The sequence below is a fragment of the Hemitrygon akajei genome, chromosome 3 (genome assembly GCF_048418815.1).
Source record: "Hemitrygon akajei chromosome 3, sHemAka1.3, whole genome shotgun sequence".
NCBI classification, from domain to species: Eukaryota; Metazoa; Chordata; class Chondrichthyes; order Myliobatiformes; family Dasyatidae; genus Hemitrygon; species Hemitrygon akajei.
This window is the reverse complement of record NC_133126.1, coordinates 178075111-178090930: the sequence shown is the minus strand read 5'-3', so window position 1 is coordinate 178090930 and position 15820 is coordinate 178075111. Positions and strand designations below refer to the sequence as shown.

General features: G+C 43.0%; 1 protein-coding gene across 1 annotated transcript in view; it reads right to left on the bottom strand.

The window, feature by feature from the left end:
* Positions 1-15532, bottom strand: part of LOC140725671 (transmembrane protein 255B) — a 101091-nt gene extending 85559 nt beyond the window's left edge. Inside the window, exons 1-2 of the mRNA XM_073041453.1 lie at positions 15316-15532; positions 5125-5267 (exon numbers count right to left, since the gene is read on the bottom strand). Of these exons, the coding sequence (XP_072897554.1) occupies positions 5125-5267; positions 15316-15367 (195 nt within the window). The 5' untranslated portion in view covers positions 15368-15532. The remainder of the gene's footprint in view (positions 1-5124; positions 5268-15315) is intronic.
* Positions 15533-15820: the final 288 nt, after the last annotated feature.

Below are 15820 nucleotides of genomic sequence, written 5' to 3'. Positions count from 1 at the left end.
ACAGATACAGGTTTCAATTGGGAAACGTGGAATGTGGGATGGATGTGCATAGACTGGGTAGTTTGAGTTGGACTGCCGTGGGGTTAATAATACTCTCAATCTCAAATTGCCCAGGAAGCGGGGGTGAGTTTCTTGGGCTCGTTCTTGAAGGGGATGTCATTAGAAGAGAGCCAAACCTTCTGCTGAGGCTGATGATCAGGTGCAGGAATCCGATGGCGATCGGCAATCCTCCGGTTGCGGTCGGCTGAGCAGAGCAGGGCCGCGCGTGTCTTTCCAGATCTTGCGGCACCGGCGGAGATGGGCTGAACAGAAGGCACAGCAATGCCATCTTCAAGAGCGGAGAACAGAGGGGGTTGGTAACCAAGGGAGCATTCAAAGGGAGACGTTCCAGTGGTGGCGCTGACCAGGGAGTTGTGGGCGTACTCTACCCAAGCGAGATGGGTGCTCCAGGAAGACGGGTTGTTGGCCGTTATGCAGCGCAGTGCTGCTTCCAAATCCTGGTTAGCCCGTTCTGTTTGACCAATTGTCTGCAGATGAAAGCCGGATGACAGACTTACTGAGGCTCTAAGGGCTTGACAAAAAGATCTCCAAACTTGAGAGATGAGACATTGTCTCATTTTTACTGCATACTGTACCAGCAGTTATGGTTGAAATGACAATAAAAAGTGACTTGACTTGACTTGAATTGGGAACCCCAGTCAGAAATAATGTCAGAGGGAATCCCGTGAAGGCAGAAGACATGATGTTCGAGAAGGTCGGCTGTTTCACGAGCTGTAGGGAGTTTGGGAAGGGCTACAAAGTGCATAGCTTTGGAGAAACAGTCCACCACGGCGAGTATGGCAGTGCTCCCATGTGAAGGGGGTAGTCCCGTTACAAAATCCAGTGCTATGTGAGACCAAGGGCGGGTAGGAACAGGTAGGGGACGAAGCAGTCCAGCAGGTGGTCAGTGAGAGGGTTTTCCATGGGCACCAACAGAACAGACAGAGACAAAGGAACGGGTGTCAGCATCTATGGAGGTCACCAGAAATGCCTCTTCAGAAGGGACAGTGTCCGATCGATGCTGGGATGGCAGGCAAAACAGGATGTGTGCCCCCACTGGAGAACCTGAGATTGAACGGAGTTGGGCACAAAGAGGCAATTGGAAGGTCCGTTGCCTGGGTCAGGTTGAGCCTGTTGGGCCTCTTTGATCATGGTCTCGATCTCCCAGGTGAGGGCAGCCACTACACAGGATGATGGAAGGATGGTCTTGGGGTTGGGAAGGCCCTCCTGGGAAACGTATTGACGGGAGAGGGCATTGGGCTTCCTGTTCTTAAATCTCAACCGGCCAAAAAATAATGCCCAACGGGCTTGGCGGGAATTCAGACGTTTGGCGGTTTGGATGTATGCGAGGTTCTTGTGATCAGTCCAGACGATAAATGGATGTTCTGCTCCCTCCAGCCAGTACCTCCACTCCTCCAAAGCAAGTTTGACTGCCAGTAACTCCTGGTTCCCTATGTTGTAATTTCGTTCAGCGGGGGACAGCCAGCGAGAAAAGAAGACACAGGGATGAAGTTTTTGGTCAGAGCCTGAGCGTTGGGAGAGGACTGCTCTTACCCCAGAGTCGGAGGTGTCGACCTCCACAATGAATTGACAAGAGGGATCTGGTTGGGCCAGGATGGGAGCGGAGGTGAAACGCCTCTTCAGCTCCGAGAAGGCAGCGTCCACTTCGGGGTCCCAGTGAAAAGGGGTCTTAGGAGAGGTGAGTCGAGTAAGGGGCGCTGCCACCCGGCTGTAATCCCTGATAAAATGACGATAAAGGTTTGCAAAACTCAGAAATCGCTGGAGTTGCTTGAGTGTCGTGGGTGTAGGCCACTCCGCCAATGCCTGGATCTTTTCCAGGTCTGCCCTCACTTGCCCGCTCTCAATGATGTATCCTAGGAAACTGACTGAAGGAACATGAAACTCGCACTTTTCAGCTTTTATGAACAGTTTGTTCTGCAGAACCTGACGGACATGTTGGGTGTGTTCCTGAAGACTCCTGGAGAAGATTAAGATGTCATCCAAATAGACAAACACATTGGTGAGGCCAAATGGCATGACCAGGTATTCGAAATGACCAAGAGGGGAGTTGAACGTGGTCTTCCACTCATCTCTTTCCCTTATCCTGACCAGATGATAGGCACATTGTAGGTCCAACTTGGAGAAGATGGTGGCTTCATGAAGTGGTTCGAAAGCGGAGTTGAGAAGGGGTAGTGGATGCTTGTTCTTTACGGTTATGTTATTTAGGCCTCGGTAGTCAAAGCAGGTGCGCGGTGAACCATCTTTCTTCCCCAGAAAGAAGAAACCTGCTCCAACAGGGTCGGATAATACCCGCCGCGAGAGATTCATTTAAGTAAGCCCTTTCTGGTCGGGACAGGTTATACAGCCAACTGGAAGGTAGAGGAGCTCCGGGGAGAAGGTCAATAGCACAATCATAAGGGCGGTGTAGAGGCAGGGAAAAAGCCTGTTGTTTGCTAAACACTTGTCCCAGATCATGGTACTCTGCTGGAACCTTGGTTAAGTCAGGGGTTTCAGCGGCTGACGAGGTTAGAGTCACCTTCACTGGGGAAAGGGCCAACTGAAGACAAGTTGAGTGACTGAATGGGCTCCAGCTGACTATGTTCCCAGTGGACCAGTCAATGTGAGGATTATGGCGGACCAACCTGAGATACCCAACAACTATAGGAGCTTGAGGGGAGGAAATTAAGTTAAATTGTACCTGCTCCCGATGGTTCCCGGAGAGAATTAGAGACAGCGGTGGTGTGCAGTGTGTGACGCGGGCCAGAAGTCTGCCATCTAGTGCCCGGGCTTCCAGAGGGGTACTCAGCGGCTCCTGAGGAATTCTGGCCCAGGAAGCTATGTCTTCATCCAGAAGATTGCCCTCAGCACCGGAGTCCACTAGAGCTGACAGAGGCAGGGACTGTCGGTTGTAACATAAGGTAACCGGGATCTGCATCAGGGTTCAGGGAACTGAAGGGAATGTTATCTGGCTCACCACGGTCCCCCTTTCTATTGGTGCCTCCCCTTTTGGCCGAAGGGGACAGGTTGTACAGAAGTGGCCGGACTGACCGCAATAGAGACATTCTCCTGCTCTGAATCTCCAAAGTCACTCTGTGGGAGAAAGACGGTTCCGTTCAGCGGTGGAAACGGCCAGGCTGGAAGCTATTCTAGGAGCTGGAGGAGAAGGGAGGCTTGTGCTGGTGGGAGATGGTACAGAGTGCCGTGGAGTAGCCAAAAGGAGTGGACGGCCAGTTCTCTCCCTATGGCGTTCTCGAAGACAGTTGTCCAGCCTGGTGGCTAGGGAGATTAAGGAATCCAGGCTGTTGGTGTCGCCTCTTGCCACCAACTCATCTTTCACCCTGTTGCTGAGACCATCCTGAAATACCCCTTGGAGTGCCTCATCATTCCACCCCGAGTTGGCTGCTAACGTCCGGGACTCCACGGAATACTCAGTGACACTGTGTGAGCCCTGGCGGAGAGTGAGTAGACGCTTAGATGCACCTTTACCACGTACAGGGTGGTCCCAGATCTTCCTCATCTCTGCGATAAAGGTGGGGAAAGAAGAGCAGATTTCCAGTTGATTATCCCAGACAGCTGTAGCCCCCACTAAGGCACTTTCCCGCAACAACCCCATGATATAAGCAATCTTTGACTTATCCGTGGAGTACGTGGATGACTGCTGATCGAACACCAAGGAGCATTGCAGAAGGAAGGCCCGGCACTTCAGACTGTCTGGACTGGTCTGACAGAGTTCTCGGAGTGGAAGGGATAAACTGAGTGGATACTCGGTCCACCTGGTCACCAATCTTCATTACATTAGCTGACAGGGAACGGAGGTTGTCCGTGACATCCTGGAGAAGTCGATTGTGCAAACTCAGTAGGGAGCCCTGGCTGGTGAGGCCTTGTTGCAGGGTCTTCGTGTCCGTTGGGTCCATTGTGGCTAGGTTGTTCTGTTATAAGGAGTGAAGGAAGTGAACCCAAGGGCAGGGCACAGGCACGGAGATTGAGTTTGGCTGTTTACACGGGCGTAAACGCTGAACAGCAAGGAGGAGGGATCTTGACCCAGAGCCCTGATATGGAACCTTGACCTGGAGCTTTGACTCAGAGAAACAGAGTTTCATGGGTAAACCCTGAAACTGTAGCTAAACTTAGAAGAAACAGTTCTAAGTGGTCGGGAAATGTAGTTTACTCATAGGAAAAAAGACCAACAAACTGGCGACTAGTGGTTGTGATGCTGGAGTTCTTATACTGCAGTTCTAGATGGAAACCAGGTGTGCTGTCATCAAAGTGAATTAGAAGCAATTGGGAAATTAACGGTTGGAACCATGGCACAATCAACGGAAATTGGGAGCAAGATAAGGAATAAATGATCAGATTTGCCACAATGTAAACACAATGTACCCAACAGCAGGGTAAGCAAAAATGGAATGTACACAAGACATGGAGCTTCTGTAAAATTCATTTTTTGCTGGGTCCTTGTACTTCTGATACCAGTTAATGACATTTAATGTGCCCCCCATCTTCCTAATTGATAAAGACAATCTATACCTCTGAAATGCTGCAACAGCATGAAATAAGAGACCGACTGCACAAAATGTATTGCTGAAAATAGTTTGGTATTCTTGGAAAATAGTGGAAATAATCAGTAAATCAGCCAGCATCTGTAGAGAGAGAAAGTGTTAAAATGTCAGTTTAATGACATTTCATCAGTTTCTGCCAAGACCTTTCTATTTTCTTAGCTTTTCTTTTATCCATTTTAGTGGCTGTATTAATTTCAGCAAGAAGCCATTGTTGGAATGGAACTTGCATTGCCTGATACCTTATCTGAGATTAGGTATAATTTTGATTTTCCTCCCTCACCACTCCCAAACTTCTTTCTCTGCATCTTAAACCCTGTTAGATCGCTAACTCTTGTTGGATCTTGAAATGTTAACTGTTTCTCTATCTGAGCATTTTCATGTCATTCTGTATTTATTGCAGATTCCCAACTTCCTTTTTGTTATTTTGGTGTTATCTCCTAAGGTCTCAGAAAGCAGACACATTTGTGGGTGTTTCCACAGGAAGTGAAACTTATCCTCTCAAAAAGATTTTTCCATTTGCACTTACAATTATTCCAGACACATAGCCGATGATGCTTATATTCTCTGTTCTTGTTGCAGCGGCAATACCAGCAGCGGTGATTAGGAGTGAAAGAAGTAGGAGGATGCTTGAAAGCCATATAGCCCTCTTCTTCCTTTTGATCAGTAATTCTAAAAAAAAAAGCAATACCTTGATAATGTTATTACAGTACAACTCCATCTTCATTCCTTCTCATGATCCTTGATTGCAGTATGGAGATAAATTTGCTAACAGCTGTTGAATTGGGACATCCTGTAAATGGCAGAGTAATGAAACATTTTGGTATTTACCTACAAAAAGTGTTATTACTCGTTCTACTAAGAGGATAGGTCATGAATTTTAATGACTTTCAAAGACCCTACAACTCATCAAAGTCAAAGTAAATTTTATTATCAAAGTGCATATACTGTATGTCTACCAGCTGATGGCTTCGTGGCAACTGCACCAGACCTCGAGGCGAGTGGTCCCAGGTTCGAATCTGGGCAGCTCCTTGCATGCTGGGTTGAGTGTTGAGCTAGCAACTCAGCATCATAAAAAACAGACAAATACTAAAGAAACGGCAAGGTTGCCGCCCGATGTGATGCGAGGTGCGGAAAGGAACAATAACAACATACACGTCACCCTGAGATTCATTTTCCTGCTGGCATACTCAGCAAATCTATAGAATACTAAACAGACAGCGTCAATCAAAGCTCAGCCAGAGTGCAGAAGGCAACAAACTGTCCAAATGCAAAATAAATAAATAGCAATAAATAACGAGAACATGAGATAAAGAGTCCTTAAAGTGAGATCATTGATTGTGGGAACGTTTCAACGAAGGGGCAAGTGAGTACAGGTATCCTCTTTTATTCAAGAGTCTGATGGTTGAGGAGTAGAAACTGTTCTTGAACCTGGTGGTGTGAGTCCTGAGACTCTTGCACCTTCTACCTGATGACAGCAGCAAGAAGAGAGCTTGACCTGGGAGGTGACAGCGTTTCATGCAGATGAGCTCAGTGGTTGAGAGGGCTTTACCTGTGATGTACTGGGCCAAATCCACTACCTTTTGTAGGATTTTCCATTCAGAGAGGTTGATGAGAATTCATGGCTCTCAGTATTATTTATTTATTTTTATTTTTACAGCTTGTCTTCTTTGGCACTTTGGCTGTCTAATAGTCTTTGCCTGTGTGTAGTTTTTCATTGATTCTATTGTATTTCTTTATTTTCCTGTAAATGCTTGTAATTAAATGAATCACAAAGAAGCAAATGGTGACATATATGTATTCTGATAACAAATTTCACTTTGACTTTGACTATTGCCTTTTTGGAGAAGTGGACTGTTCCTATAAACTAATGTTCACCAGTGCCTTCATATGAAATTCTGCCTTCCTGTCGTTTCTCCAGTCCCTGTGGCTTTGAGTCGGAAAGGCATTGAACACTGCATCACAGAAACAGGCCCTTTGGACAATCTAGTCCATACCTAGCTAGTTATCTGCGTAGTCCCATCGACTTGCACCTGGACCATAGCCCTCCCATCCATGTACCTATCCAAACTTATCTTACCGTAAATGTTCAAATCAAACCGTATCTACCACTTCTGCTGGCAGCTCATTCTACAATCTCACTGCCCACTGAGTGAAGTTCTCCTCTCAGGTTCCCCTTAAACATTTCACCTTCCACCCTTAACCCATCACCTCCAGTTGTAGTCTCACCCAATCTCAGTGGAAAAAGCCTGCTTGTATTTGTTTATCTCTATCAAAACTCCTCTCAATCTCTACATTCCAGGGCATAAATCCCTAACCTATTCAACCTTTCCCAATATCTCAAGCCCTGGCAACATAATTTAAATTTTTCTCTGCATTCTTTAATTTTATTGATAGGTGACCAAAACTGCACACAATACTCCAAATTATGTCTTACATAATTTCAACATAATGTCCCAATTACTGTACTCAATACTTTGATTTATGGAGGCTAATGTGGCAGAAGTTTTCTTTATGACTATAAATCTCTGGGATGCAGTTTGCAAGGCCTCCACAGCCTCCTGTGGCAATGAATTCCACAGATTTACCATTCCTCCTTATCTCTACATATGTGGCATATTCTAAGAGCCTTTCATAAACAAAGGAACAACATTAACTATCCTCCAATCCTCTAGCACCCTCTACTAGGGCCCTTGCAGTTTCTGCACCAGCCTCCCAACGGGTCCAGGGGAACACCTTATCTGGCCCCAGGGACTTACCCACCCTAACTTTCTTCAAGACAGCAAACACCACCTCCTCTAGTCTGAATAGGGTCCATGACGATACTGCAGCTCTGCTTCATATCTATAGACTCTGTGTCTATGTCCCAAATAAATACAGATGCAAAAACTCCATTGAAGATCTTCCCCCAACTCTTTTGGATCCATGTATAGATGACCACTTTGATAATCTGGAGGACCAATTTTGTCCCTTGCTATCCTTTTGCTCTTCATATACCTGTAGAAGCCCTTGGGATTCTCCTTCACCTTGTCTGCTAGAGCAAACTCATGTCTTCTTTAAGCCCTCCTGATTTCCTTCTTAAGTGTTCTATTGCTTCTTCTTCACACAAAAACAGCTTAAGAGCTAAACTTTAAAAGTTCTCACTGTGGCTGGGAGTGCACGACGATTATCTGCTTCCATCACTTCCTTCCACGGCAAAGACAGAATGGCAAAATAAAATCCCAGCAAACAGAGGTTTAAAGCTGCAGGGATCACTAGTAAACTTTTGCCCCCCTCCCCCTTCACGCTAGGAAACTTGGCTCTCTTGCCAAGTTGATACTTGATAATGCTGGCAGCAACTCAACTTCAGAAACTGAAGTTAGATCTGTGCTTCACTGATGACACTCAGAATTTCACCATTACTGGCCTTCATTATAATGCACTCAAGTGAAATACTTTGGAGATGTGCAGGGAGTCTGTGGGAACACCCAGAAAGAATAATGGAATCCAAAGGAATTGGTTTTGCAATGGGAAACTGTCTCTTTCAATATTTTTATTAATATTATATAAATTGCATGAATACAAATACAAATTCATACAAGTAATACAAATTACATTACATTTAAATCACAGTAATATGATCACAGTATCCCATATTCCAAATCAATCATGTAGAAAAAAAATTGAATTATGAAATGAAATGAAATGAAATAAAATAATTGTATTTTATTAAAAAAAGATCTACTCCCGCTACCAAAATGAGCTGGTTGGTGGGAAAAAAAGAGAAAAAAAATGGGAAACTGTCAAAAATGATTTCTGCCCATTTGTTCTCTGAAAAAAGTTTCTTCCCAGAAGATACTTGAAATCAAATCAATTTGCACCTCAGCCTTTTCCTCAGTACACATTACAAAAATCTGTCTCATCTGATGTGAAAAAATAGTTAATTGTTGCTTTTTTTCCCTCAGTTGATGACTTGGCCACAGAAGCATTAAAACGTTTATGCCAAGAATTGTTTCTCCAACAATGTCAAGATTTATGATGCAAAATTTGAATTAGCAATCAGTTTGTAGTATAACTTTAAACACATTTCAATTAATATCTTAATTTGCATTAAATTTTCAAGTGTTATTTATTGCAACATTTATGTTTAATCAAAGCATGTAATAAACAATCTGAAAACGTGTTAACATTGCGTACTCTCAACAATAAGCTTCCACAAAAGAATTAAAGTGATTATTTTCCTGCTTATCAAGTCTGCTATTTTTTTTCATAATCCATCTCTGTGGAGCTGCTTTGAATGTATAATTATTTAATTTATTTATTGAGATACAGCACAGAATCAGACCTTTGAGCTGCAATGCCCATCACTCCCCCAGTTTAATCCTAGCCAGATCACGGGATAATTTACAATGGCCACTTAACATAACAACTAATACATTTTCAACTGTGGGAGGAAACCGTACCACCTGGAAAAAATCCATACGGTTGTGGGGAGAACGTACAAACTCCCCACTGGTAGCAGCGGGAATCGAACTCTGCTCACTGGTACTATAAAGCATTGCGCTAACCACTATGCTACCGAAAAGTTAAAAAGTAGTTTCTTCCAAAATCATGCTCAGGTACCTGCAGTTGTTAGGAATGGTAAATCCTGATTAAGGCAATTGGGAAGCATAGAGTTTTATATCAGACAAAAATCTAAAACAATAAATAATATTATCAAAATCCACACAAGAATGTAATTACACCTTGCCTTATTCATGTAGGGTTAAGGAAGTCTCAAATAGATAATTTCTTACATCCACAGGAATAAGGCAAGCCGTAATGACATTTATGTGAGGATCTTGCTTTTAAAATTCTTACTGAATTTGATCCAAAATTTAGTCAGTTCGGAAACTGTTCTGGGTTCAAAGGTTATAGTACACATTAGCTGTTCAGGTCTTGCCAGTGGTGAGAAGAACAGCTTAATTACAATTTCACTCATTATTTTCTGGTCTGAAATTTCCTTGCTATTGACTTTAAATGTACAGGTGTCCCCTGCTTCACAAAAGTTCGCTTTATGCCACTTCGCTTTTACAAAAGACCTACATTAGTAACCTGTATTCGCATTACCAAGAGGATTTGCGCTTTTACGAAAATTTTTCCCATATAAATTAACGGTTCTTCGCTTTACGCCACTTCAGCTTAAGAAAGGTTTCATAGGAACGCTCTACCTTTGTAAAGGGGAGGACACCTGTAATAACTTGGAAGTTAAAAAGTTGAGTTTAATTTTAAGAGTCAAGGCATCCAGTTCAAAGAAATCTTAGGTATTTGGACCTACTATTATATTGCTGTTGTTTTTGGATGTGGTCTTTGCGAACTTGATTCCCTTTTCAGAATCTATTAGCCTGGGGTCTGATCTCATTGCTGCCCTCTGCTTGCTCATTCAACCAGCTATTATTAATTGTCAGTGAGCCATGAGACACACAGAGGCTGAAAACATTTCATGGGAGTGCTGAAGGAACAGGGAGCTTTAGTTTAACTCCCTCTTCACTCAGCAAAATCCTAACTTTCATTACCTGTGCAATCAAACAGCTCACTGAACAGAATCAAAACATAAAGCTAGCCTAGGCAAAATATGCCTGCCCAAAACATCGATTGCTTATTCCCCTCCATAGATGCTGCCTGACTTTCTGAGTTCCTCTGGGGATGTGTGTGTGTGTGTGTGTGTGTGTGTGTGTGTGTGTGTGTGTGTGTGTGTGTGTGTGTGTGTGTGTGTGTGTGTGTGTGTGTGTGTGTGTGTGTGTGTGTGTGTGTGTGTGTGTGTGTGTGTGTGTAGGAAGTTGGAGGAGGGCCCAGCTTGAATCAAAGTTAACCAATTACTTATGCACTTCAGGATTAGGCAATAAAATTACCTCTTGCCAACAATATTAAATGGAAGTAACTTAAAAAGATGAATAAAAACAAACAAATACAGTTCATCCTCATGTGCCTTAATCTGATCTTTTACCTTAGTACAACGTTTTTTGCACTGACACGAGTCCTTTGCTATTCTTAATATCTTATAAAGAATCAGTGTTGAATTATTCAGTGACTGAGGATCACTGCTCTCTGGAGTAGAGAATTCTATAGATGTGCCAAGGTCTAAGTAAAGAAATTTCTTCTCATCCCAATCTTGCTTATTTCAGATATTTTCCTCTTATATGTAAAGGGAATTTCTTCTTTTTCTTTGTTACTGTGTATGTAATCGAAATGGCTTCTTTGTTTTGTTAAAAGTAGGAATGCTTCTTTGTTGCGAGAGAGTGCTGGAAGCTTGTTTGGGTTAAAATTTACTGATAACGAGAATTGTATTCCTTTGTAAACCAATTGGGATTAATGTTGTTCTTTCTTCTGAGTCTGTAAGCTATTGTTGGCGGACATTTTGGGGAGATCAGCGCGAGGGGGTGAGAGAGAGAGGACGCGATGCTGTAAACTGGGCGAGGAACGGACCCCAAGAAGGGGGGTCCAAGGCCAGGGAGGTACCCTGAGGAGAGTAGACGACGATAGATGTGTTTGGTTGACCACTTCGGGTGGTCCTGAGCTGCAAGTCGAGGAGTTCGGAGGGTATCAAATGGTGGCCAGAAGACTTCAGTAGTTGAGCTCTAACGGTTGTGCACGAAGTGGTTTGGACTTTGATAAGTTTGGCGCCTTTTCTTTATTGTTTTTCCTTCATATATACTGTATCATTATTAATCACTTAGTTATAGTTACCTTTATAAATTGTACTCATTTAATCGCATATGGTGTACTGTCTGTTTTTGGGCGAGGCGGGGACATCACACAGCATTTACACAAGCTGATTACCCAGTTTGGCGGGGCCGAAGGCTGCTCCCCCTAGACGAGAACGAGCTGAGCGAGCCTGAGGCGACCCAAGGGGTTACATATAGTGGGAGGTTATTTGGCCCAGCAGGTCTATATAAGGTCTTAGAACATTCCCATCAGTTCCAATTCCCCATTAGAGGAAACATACTCTGTAATCTAGTTTTTCTCACATAGCTATCAATGGACTTCAACTCTCTTGCTGTACGCCAGGACCAGGGGTAAGTTATAGTGGCCAATGAGCCTACCAGCACATCTTTAGAATGCCACATGAAAGCAGCATCCATCATCAAGCTGCTTTCATCATCCTGGCCATGATCTCTTCTCACTTCTGCATTTGGGTAGGAGGTACAGAAGCTGTAGGTCCCATACCAACAGGTTCGGGAACAGCTATTACCCTACAATCATCAGGCTCTTGAACTGGCATGGATAACTTCATTTAGCACTACTCTGAACTGATTCCATCACCTAGAGACTCACTTTCAATGATTCTTTACAACTCATGTTCTCAGTGTTACGTATTTAAGACAAGGGAACACAAACCAATCACAGAAGGATCAGATGTAGAGGAAGTGAGCAATTTCAAATTCCTGAGCATTAATATCTCTGAGGATCTAACCTGGTTCCAACATATTGATGCAGCTATGAAGAAGGCAAGACAGTGGCTATATTTCATTAAGAGTTTGAGGAGATTTGGTTTGTCAACTAGAACATTCAGAAACTCCTACAGATGTACCATGGAGAACATTCTAACTGGCTGCATCACCATCTGGTATGGGGGGTGGAGGGCTTCTGGACTGGATTGCAGCAAGCAGCTGAGAATTGTAAAATTAGTCAGCTCCATCATGGGTACCAGCCTTTGTATTGTCCAAGACAACTTCAAGGAGGGGTGCCTCAGAAAGGCGGCTTCCATCATTAAGGACCCCCATCACCCAGGACATTCACTCTTCCCATTTCATTTTTAGAATCTTTTTATTGATACATAATCTTCTACAGCTATGATATAAAACTTCAACAAATTGTTTTATATATATATATATATATATATATATATATATATATACATATACAATTAATAAAGCTGAAGAAAAAGCTGATCGTAATATATGAAAATGAAAAAAAAAATTATAAGGGAAAAAAGAGAACCCCAACTAACTAAAAAAAAACCTACTAACTAAAAAAAAAGAAAAAAGAAAAAAAACATTAGGAATCAATCCCTGGAGCAATACGTCTTGCCATCATCTATATGCATTGCTACAATCAGGAAAGAGGTACAGAAGCCCGAAGGCACACACTCAGTGATTCAGGAAAAACTTCTTCCCCTCTGCCATCTGATTCCTAAATGGACATTGAACCCATGAACACCACCTCACTATTTTTTTGAATTTCTGTTTTTTGCACTATTTATCTTAATTTAACTATTCAATATATTTATTGTAATTCAGTTTTTTATTTATCATGTATTGCATTGTACTGCTACCATTGTTAACAAATTTCATGACATATGCCAGTGATATTAAACCTGATTCTGATTCTTTTGCATATTGGGTATCTAATTATGCATAGTTTTTCATAAATTTTATTACATTTCTTTATCTTACTGTAAATACCTACAGGAAAATGAATCTCAAGGTAGTACAAGGGGCCATTGGTTAATTGGGGCAGCCACTTATTTGGGGCAATGCTAAAAAAAAAATCTAATCAAAGAAATAACCAGGATTCCCATCGTCTATTTGGGACACTATGCCACTTAATTGGAACAGGAGACTTTTGCCAAAAAGCTTCTAACTAGTGCCAGTCACACGCACTTGCATGGCTGTAAGACAGTACAGCATTCTTAGAATGAATGGTTTTTTAAATAGCGTCTGTTGCGTGTGTTTGTGCTAAAAACTATCATCGATTTCTGTCACTGATAGTTGGCAAGAAATAAGCAGTAAGACAATTCAGAATTGTTTTGCTTACTGAGGTTTCAAGCTTGGGGATGCCGGAAACAGCCAGGAGTTAAAATAAAACAAATTCACTACTTCTACAAGTTAGGAGCTACAGAGAATTTGAAAGTATCAACAATCCTCTTGAATGTTAGAATGAGAATGAAGATTTGCAGGATGCATTGTACGGAGGCAGTCCAGTATCTGCACTAGATATCTGCATTGATTTTGCTCATTTGCAGTCTATCGAAAGAACTAGGCAGTGAACAATGGATTTCTCCATTGATAACAATTAGGAACTACAGTTTCATAGTTCAAATTTGTCTGTATTTCATTTACATACATAATTTGTTACTCACTTCAATGGTAGTGTGTCTTTTTTTTATACCTTTTTAACTATTTCCTTGAAACCTTGGCTAAATGGGGCAGCTATTTAATTGAGCCAAAAGGCCAAAATGTATTGGTCCCCATGTGTCCCAATTAGTGGAGGTGCACTGTAAGAAACTGGGGCATCCAAGTGGAGAAAATGTAAACTCCAACGGGCAGCATGGGCTGCAAACCAAGAGCATGGAAACTGTGTGGCAACTGTATAACCCGCTGCACCTTTGTGCCCCCACCCCCCATGCAGTGGTTAAATGCTAAACTCCTCATATTAGTCCATGAACCCTAGTTCTAGACCCCTCTGGCCAAGGAGGAACATCACTTATATACATTCTAACAAGCCCCCCATTTCAATCGGTTCACTTCTCATAACTGTAAAAGCTCTACGGACAGTCCGCTTTCTCTCTCTTCATAGGTCAATGTCCAGCGTTTGTGGAACATAGCAGAAGGATATCCAATTAGCCCGTCTGGACTTAGTCACTGCGTATAAAAAAGCCGATAGTTTTAATAGTCAAACGCAGCTAATTCTGGTGCGCGTGTTACAAAAGTAAACGAGGAACGTTTTCCATTTCTCTTTTCTGCGAGTTTTTTTTTAATTGATTCAAGCGAATGGCGCGTTGTGAATAATACTACTTTCCCTCTCCATAGCTTGATATTTCGGATTGTTGGTTTGATCAATGGATATGATATCCGTAAATGTCTAAACGAAACACCATACGGATTGTAAAATGTGCCCTGCGTTTGCAACCCCACACAAGCGGTTCGGCAGATGCTGGGAATCCAGAGCAACTCGCACAAAGTGCTGGAGGAAGTCAGCAGGTCAGGACAGGTGGGAATGAATAAACAGCTGAAGCTCCGGGCCGAGACCCTTCATCAGTTAATTATACCCCTCTCCTGGAACATCCTTGGAGGATGAATTGGAAACGGACTTTAACCAAATCAATCCGCATCGAGTTGATGCGAATAATTCTGGAGTTGAGATATGTGCTTTCTAGGTGTGATGCAAACTAACTACGAGACGCAAACTAAAGGCATCGTTGCTAAATAAAATTTCGCGTCTTCTTTCGAAATCCTAATAAAGATTAGCGCGAATAACGTTCAAACCGTTTACAAACACAGACGAATACGCTTCATTATAAACGTGCAGAATGTAATTTATAGACATCAATTAAAAGAGGCGCAACTAATTAAAATGTATTAAATTTCCTTAAAATCTTCTCGAGGATTAGATTGCTTGGGATTTGCTTACATTGTGGGTGGGGTTGTATTGGCGGATGAAGTCATGAACAAGTAACCACAAAAGCTAACGGAAGGCACTTAGTTCAGATTCGACGCTCTTTTCAATTTCTAATTACACTCCTCGCTCAATGAATCTTGGATCAAATGCAGTGGGAACATTTACTACAAAAACTGGACTTGTCAAGCGCAAATACACCATGAAATTAAACGGGGTCGTTGTATTTATTTTGTTAGCTGGGTATTGTTTCCTAGATCCCTCGATTTAAAAGATTTACATTTCTTGATAACCAAATCACAAGTTTGACGAGAAACAAAAAGTTTCGGCACTAAACAATTGCATGATGTAGTTCGATACTCACCGTATAGTTCGGGCCGAACCTGGGGTACAATTTGCCCCGGAAACTGCTGCATGCCGCGCTTCTCTCCGGTAGTTAAATGGGATGCAGGAAACAGCGTGGGACAGTTAAAGGGAGCTATACTCGCGTTGTGCAGACGTCAGGTAGTGGACTCGATTGTGTCTCCCCGGAGTCCAAATCCCCTGCTCCACCAGCCTGGTCTTCCCGGCTCCACACTCGCTGACAGCCAGTCCTGGCAGATGGGAATCGCCAAGTGTCAAGCCTATAGGGCGCGAGCGGACTCGCCAAAATCTGCGCTACCCTCTTCGCAAAGCAAGTTACATAAGCTCCGAAACCCTGTGGGATATAGCTCCAATGAAGCAAAGAGGGGTGCTTTAACCCTCTGACGCCCGTGGTAAAAACAAATCGCCGGGGGGTGGGGTGGATGGACGACCGCAGAAGTATCATCTTGGGGGCTAATTTGAGCTTTTGGGGTATGTAACTTTTAGAAATATTTTCAGCAGTCCGG